This window comes from Magallana gigas, chromosome 9 (genome assembly GCF_963853765.1).
Source record: "Magallana gigas chromosome 9, xbMagGiga1.1, whole genome shotgun sequence".
NCBI lineage: Eukaryota > Metazoa > Mollusca > Bivalvia > Ostreida > Ostreidae > Magallana > Magallana gigas.
This window is the reverse complement of record NC_088861.1, coordinates 47,313,220-47,320,572: the sequence shown is the minus strand read 5'-3', so window position 1 is coordinate 47,320,572 and position 7,353 is coordinate 47,313,220. Positions and strand designations below refer to the sequence as shown.

General features: G+C 34.3%; 1 protein-coding gene across 1 annotated transcript; it reads right to left on the bottom strand.

Annotated features, from left to right (window-relative positions):
- Positions 1-265: 265 nt before the first annotated feature.
- On the bottom strand, positions 266-6,175 carry LOC136271931 (serine/threonine-protein phosphatase 6 regulatory ankyrin repeat subunit C-like). Its single transcript, XM_066072526.1, has 2 exons — positions 5,683-6,175; positions 266-618 (listed from the first exon to the last, which is right to left on the bottom strand). Exons 1-2 carry the CDS (start codon positions 6,173-6,175, stop codon positions 266-268), a joined length of 846 nt encoding a protein of 281 aa, XP_065928598.1.
- Positions 6,176-7,353: the final 1,178 nt, after the last annotated feature.

Sequence of the window (7,353 nt, the reverse complement as noted above, 5' to 3'; positions counted from 1 at the left end):
GTAGCGCATGCATCAAAATGAGACTTGTAGTCAAGCCAAGAATTACCTCCATCAAATGTCGCTGGTTTGATGTTACACCTTGAACCTTTATTACCGTGGTCAAATTCCTTTCGTAGTCGATTTTCATTTATCAAATTCCTGGTTCCAGCTCCCAGGCTATGCGTCTGTGCGCTGTTATGAAAATGTCTTTGTCTATCATTTGGCGCATTCGCTAATAAAGCAGAAGCATTCACAATCGACGGCGCTCGCGCTCTCCGCTGTGCGCTCACCATAACTGGATGTTCATCATTCCATAAGCTGTAATTATACAGCGCATCCGCAAGTTCCGTTTCGCTTCTGCCATTTCTGTTTTGGGCTCTCGCTGGTCGCACTGTAACATGTTCATTGGATACTCCTTCAACAAGGTTTCCACTTTGCTCATTTCCCTGCAGTACCACTGTATCATCAGTTGAATGACTCTGGTCCCCGATCGCATCAACCAAGTCGCTATGCACGAATCGCGCGCTTGCGCTCGTCTTTCTAACGGTGTTGAGTATCTCTCTATCTCCTTGCGCAATCGCTCGCAACTGCTCTCCAAAAATGAAATTTCTTCATCTACTATTTCCTCAATTGTAAATACTGATTTAAAATTATAAGTATAGATTATATCTCTTGCCGAATCCCGAAGCTGCCACCAAATTTATGTAACGTTTCTGGGTTCAGGTATTCAGCTGCTCTGCCTGAGCAATTTAAGAAATATGTAAAGAAACTATAAATTTCTCAATCAAATATTTTAATCAATAATATTTACAATATCCCACTCTATTGTGGAGCGCGCGCGCTTTCTATTAACCCTAACAGCTATCACAAGCTAATATAATAACAACTCAAGTCTCGAAAGCCTTATTCAGGCACATAAGACTTATCCTAATACCAAGGGTTTGTCCTCACCTATTACGAAGTGAACACCTTCAACTTCAGACTGCAACTGCCTTACAGCCTCCGTTGTAGCTACTTATATACTATCACAGCCCACGTGATCAACGAGGATCGAAAGGGAGTGATAAACCGGAAGCGCTTATTACTCAGCTCCAGGAAACAGAATGGGATAAATGATCTCGATTCCGACATTTGTTTCAAAACCAAACCTCACGCCTTTTAAGTAACTTTACTTTTTATGAATGAATTCAATCTTTACTTGTTTTATACAATTTTAAATGGTTTTGGGCAGTTTACACTTTATAAAAAGCTTATACTGTTTTAAACCATTTTTTATTGTATAAAACTAATAAATATAGAATCCATTGCTGATAATTTGATTGTTTTACACTTAATTGTAGATAAAAACGGTCAGTTGACTTTTAAAATGACATCAAATTGTATAAAATTGAAACATAACATCAGGCGGATTAATACTTTTTTGACAATAGTCTTAATATAACATATTTATCCGATACAAAATATTTTTTAGCTAATTAGAAAGCGCGTTAAAACAAGAAAAAAATTTGTCTACAAAAATTCTGTACTAAATATGCAACAAATGTACATTTAAATATAAAAACCATGTTTTTTGTAGGTAAGTGTCCTCTGTGAATACAGATCAATTTTACTCTGCTTCAAAAGGAACTTCCTGATGCTGATTATACCACAGCTATTATGGACCATTTGTTCGATAAAACAAACCTATTCGACATCGATCAATGTAAGGGGAATATACGCAAAAATCAAAACCGTTGAAAATACTTTTGATGAAAGGCAACCCTGCTTGCATGGAACTTTTCAAAGTGATCAAAGCAGATTTGGAGAGAGTTGATTTGATTGATACAATGAAGAAACGGAGTGATGATATAAAGTCAAGAGGTAATTGTAGCTTTTAGATTGATCGAAAAAAAAATCTAACTAAAGAAATAGAAGAGGCAGTATCCATAGCTATTGATGGTTTAAACAATTGTCTTGAATAATTAATATTTGATAAAAGGAAACAGAACAATGTCTAACAGTTTTTGAATGAACATATCTACATTTATTTTGCCCCCCCCCCCCTATTATTACTATACTGATGTCGGGACATAAATCATAAACTCTAAACATGAATCCTCTGTTAGCAGTTACAACCGGGATTGCTCGACGGCTCATAGAAAACAAATGAGCGACACTCTTAGTATACTTACTATAAAAGCGCAAAATACAAACAATCTTTTTTCAGCAGGTTCGGTCATTTTACAGATCTCCGAACATGAACTTGCCTCGTGTGCTGCATCCACGGCCCAAAGAGGCCTACCCCTGCAATCTTCACATTTCCTTTGTTCTTAGTTTATGTCTAATTCAACTTTAAACAACTGTGCCTTTAAATTCGAGAGGTAAACTGTGAAGTCGCTAAACAAGCGTCCAAATACCAAATTCAGATATGGCCGCCACCCCTCGCTTCGTTCTAATTTGGGTCACCTGTTACTAAGGATGCTGTACCAATGCGCGGGTAGTTTAAAATATCATTTACGGTTAAAACAAAGAATGAAAATGGTACGGAGAGTTAGTTTTGTTTTAAGTATTAAATTATAAGGAATGAATTTAATTTTGACGTATGTTATACGATATAACATACCTTGGGACAGTCGAAAAGCTTAATCTTAAAATAGCTGATGTTGCGGGGGATTATAAACGTGTTTGGTGACCATGTATCACTGGAGTCCCCAGTCACACGGCGCCATGTACCCAGGTGTATATAACTATTGTACCTTACAGGTGAGTGTACTCTGCTTTAGGTGAACGGACTCTGTAACAGTAAATAAAAAGCCCCCCCCCCCTACCACTCCTTAACAGCTGATGGAAGTAAGAAATCACGATTTTAAAGAGAAACAAATAGGAGATGCAGGAACAAGATATAGAGGGAAAACACAAAGGTATTACTTTAAAAACATAGACAACAATATCAAATACCTAGGTACCACTTGATTAGAAAAAAACCTACATGTTTGACGTTAACGTTAATATCAATTTCAAAACTAGTTTTAGCAGTCTGAAGTCACGATGTCATATCGATTTCAGAATGATGATGCTAACTTTTTTTGATGATTACTATTGTTATTGTGTTGATTATTATCATAATATTTGAAGATTATCATTTTCATTATATTAAAATGATGATTACAATAAAGAAGAATAAGACAACGGCGGTGCTGATTAGGACGACGATGAATAAGATGGCGATAAAATATGACAAGGCCAGTAATCGTCCTGCTATAAATACATGACATTGTGTACCCGCTGGCTCGTCGGACGATGACACCGTACGGCATAAGACCAGGTCACGTGACTGACCGGCGGTCCCAAAGTCAGAGCTGACATCTACAATATATACCACGCAATGCCACCTCGCCGAAATATTGCTGTGTTTACCACAAAGATAGTACAAAGGACTCTTTGGTGAACAGCTTTCTACGTACATAAAACTCCCCCGATATTTTCTTCTCTCACATTTTATACATGTATTTAGTTTATTTTCTATTTTAATATTGATTTAAATTACACCGCTATGCCATGAAGTGTAAACTATACAGTCGATGTGACAGACCCTTTAAATAGCATATCAAGGAAAACAGATTCTTCTCATTAATCATATAAGTTGGGAAACATTATGTTTTGTAGACAAACGTTTAGATTACTAAACAAACACTGCATGATCTTAATACCTAAAAATGTTACCTAATACGTTTGCCGTATTTTAAGAGTACGAACCTTAATTTAAATGTATAAAAATTGTAACTTCAAATTTAGAAATCAATTCATTTAGCAATATAATCACAACTATAGTACTGCTGTAGCATATAAAAGATTTACAACAAAAGTGTACATTAAAATCATTTGTGTTGGTTTAGATTAGATTTATTTTTTGGTTTTATTTCTGTCTGCATATCATTTAAGTTTGTCATATATATATATATATATATATATATATATATATATATATATATATATATATATATTCTGCAGTTATTATAACATTTTCAAAAACGAAAATCCTATACAACAATTGTAACGTTTATTACATCTTGTATATGTATAACGATATATTTTTACATACAAATAAGTAAAACATTTGATAAAATATGCACAATATACTACAAATTTAAAAGGAATGAGAGCAGATGAATATAAATTGCTTTAATAAATTCCTTATCTATGGTTATAGACTAAAGACCATGCTGGATTAAAAGATACACTGTAACGTGTTGCTTTGGTAAGATTATCTAACTGGACTAAAATTGAACAAAAGCAAACATAGTATACCTGCAAATGTTAATTAACAGTAAAAAAAAAAATAAACAGATGTTACAAATTGTTTTCTGTCTTATTACTGCCTGTAGTAGTACTTTTAACATTCCAAAATTCTTAGAACTTTTATAAGTAACATATTAACTATGGATGCACAATATCTACATCTTTCCTTAATATCATCATAAAAGTGAGTCTCATCCAAGATTTTTTTAAGTGTGATGAACTTAAGGAATAAAATATAAACTTGATATTTAGAAAATGCAAACAAAATTACTATATATAGTACTCAAATTTAAAGAAAATTTTCTAGCATGTTATTCATGCTTCTAATAAACATGTAAAAACTTCTACAGTAAATTGTTTGTTTCAAACGTAAAGACACATTTCATATACATGTTGTTTAATGTGCCAGATAAAGCAACATTAGGACTAAGTTTGCTCTTATTATAAGCGAACATTCCTGTTCATTCAGTACTTATAAACTTTTTCTGATATTAATGAATTATTATTGAACCCTTTACATTTCCATATGCAAAGTTCTTTGCGTCTTAAAGACAAATAAAAATTCGCAGTCCATTTTATTGCTATCAATATCAAAATTGCAAATCATATATTTCTTCGGGTTTACATTAAGAATTTTTGTTAAATTCAAGGTTAGCGCTTTTCAGTACTTTGATTCTTATTTAGATTAATGTTTTTCACTAAAAGTTGTACAATATGTGCATGCCAATTTTCATCAGCCTTAGATAAAGGGCTATACTCGGGTTTGGTATAAAGATAAATGTGCTCCATTTTCAATTAAAAGTTCCACAGTGTTAATGTGTCCTTCATTACAAGCTAAATCAAGAGGACTGTAACCTTCCTTGCTAAGTAGATTAATGTTTGCCCCATTTCTGATTAAATATTGTAAAATGCTTTCACGTCCATGGTTACAAGCATTATGAAGAGGGCTTAACCCTTGTTCGTTACAAAGATTAATGTCTGCTCCATTTTCAATTAAAAGTTCCACAGTGTTAATGTGTCCTTCCTTACAAGCTAAATCAAGAGGACTGTAACCTTCCTTGCTAAGTAGATTAATGTTTGCCCCTTTTTTGATTAGATACCGTGAAATGCTTTCATGTCCATGGTAACAAGCACTATGAAGAGGGCTTATCCCGTGTTCGGTACAAAGATTAATGTCTGCTCCATTTTCAATTAAAAGTTCCACAGTGCTAATGTGTCCTTCATTACAAGCTAAATCAAGAGGACTGTAACCTTCCTTGCTAAGTAGATTAATGTTTGCCCCATTTCTGATTAAATATTGTAAAATGCTTTCACGTCCATGGTTACAAGCATTATGAAGAGGGCTTAACCCTTGTTCGTTACAAAGATTAATGTCTGCTCCATTTTCAATTAAAAGTTCCACAGTGTTAATGTGTCCTTCCTTACAAGCTAAATCAAGAGGACTGTAACCTTCCTTGCTAAGTAGATTAATGTTTGCCCCTTTTTTGATTAGATACCGTGAAATGCTTTCACGTCCATGGTAACAAGCACTATGAAGAGGGCTTATCCCGTATTCGGTACAAAGATTAATGTCTGCTCCATTTTCAATTAAAAGTTCCACAGTGCTAATGTGTCCTTCCTTACAAGCTAAATCAAGAGGACTGTAACCTTCCTTGCTAAGTAGATTAATGTTTGCCCCATTTCTGATTAAATATTGTAAAATGCTTTCACGTCCATGGTTACAAACATTATGAAGAGGGCTTAACCCTTGTTCGTTACAAAGATTAATGTCTGCTCCATTTTCAATTAAAAGTTTCACGGTGCTAATGTGTCCATGATGGCAAGCTACATAAAGAGGAGTAAATCCTTCATTGATACGTAGATTAATATCTGCTCCATTTTCAAGTAAAAGTTGTACAGTTGTATTAAGTCCACGCATACAAGAAACATGGAGAGGACTGCGCCCGCTTTTATTGCATAGATTAACATTTGCTCCTTGACTCAATAAAATTTTTAAAACGTTATCATGTCCTCCTTGATTAGCTGTAAAGAGAAGACTGGATCCGTCATTCGTTAACAAATTAATGTCAGCTCCATTTCCCAGTAAAAGTTCAACTATTCTAGTCTCTGAAGCTAAACAAGCTATATAAAGAGGACCGACTCCGTTTCTATTACATATATTTGAGTCAGCTCCATGACTCAGTAAAAGTTTAACTGTGCTAAAATTTCGATGACGACAAGCTAAAGAGAGAGGACTTTCTCCGATGTTATTACAAATATTTATACCTGCATTATAACTAAGTAAGAGACGAATAGTTTTATCGCACCTTGTGTTGTTTGGTATTTTAACGTTATTTTCCATGCTTTCTTCTGCATTGTGACTGGCTGCTAACGTTAAGGCAGTCCAACCACGGAGACACTTCCGATCCACATCGACTTTAAACCCAAGTATGCTATGCAGTATTTCCCAATTATGGAACATTGACGCAATGTGAATAGGGTGATAACGTCCGAGTTTTTCTTTCAAGAATGTTTTAATATCATCATCATGAAACATATTAAACAGATCTTTTTCACCGTTGCAGCACACTGCGAAAAACAGAGAAATGTTTTTGGAAATGCTTTGCGATTTATTAAGAACCTTTAAAAAATGGAGAGATAATCTTGTGTGTCTAAATAGAATCAGAGCACAAAGAGGTGAAATCCCATCCTTTAAATCAACACATTCAAGTTTAGATAATAATGACTCTTTCGGTGCCTCTTCTGGTTCTTGAATAAGTTTTAATTTATCTAATTGAAGATCTCTTATTTCAAGTAATTTTTTGAACTTTTTTGAAGGACTCTCTAGTTTTTTAATTAACACGTCAACAATTTTTTCATTCTTTAAACATGGATTGAGAACTACATCCAAGAAATGTTCTCCAAAAATGTCCGAGAAAAGTCTTTCCCCAAATTTATCTATGTGTCCGTCGCTTAGATATATGGTAAGCGGACCGCCGTTTTCGTCGTGACTTCTGAACCTTACTCTTCTTCTAAGAAAACCAGTATCAGCGTATTCTATCATATCAACGGAATAATCTGATCCAAAAACATATGTTGTAACTTCCATGACAAAGT

Bases quoted from the DNA above. Each gene is read 5' to 3' on its own strand.
- LOC136271931 (XM_066072526.1), bottom strand. From the start codon at position 6,175: ATGCGTGGACTTAATACAACTGTACAACTTTTACTTGAAAATGGAGCA. The intron at 619-5,682 runs GTAAGGAAGGAC...ATTTTAAATCAG, and splicing joins CAGTCCTCTTGATTTAGCTT to TATTTACAATTGAGGAAATA.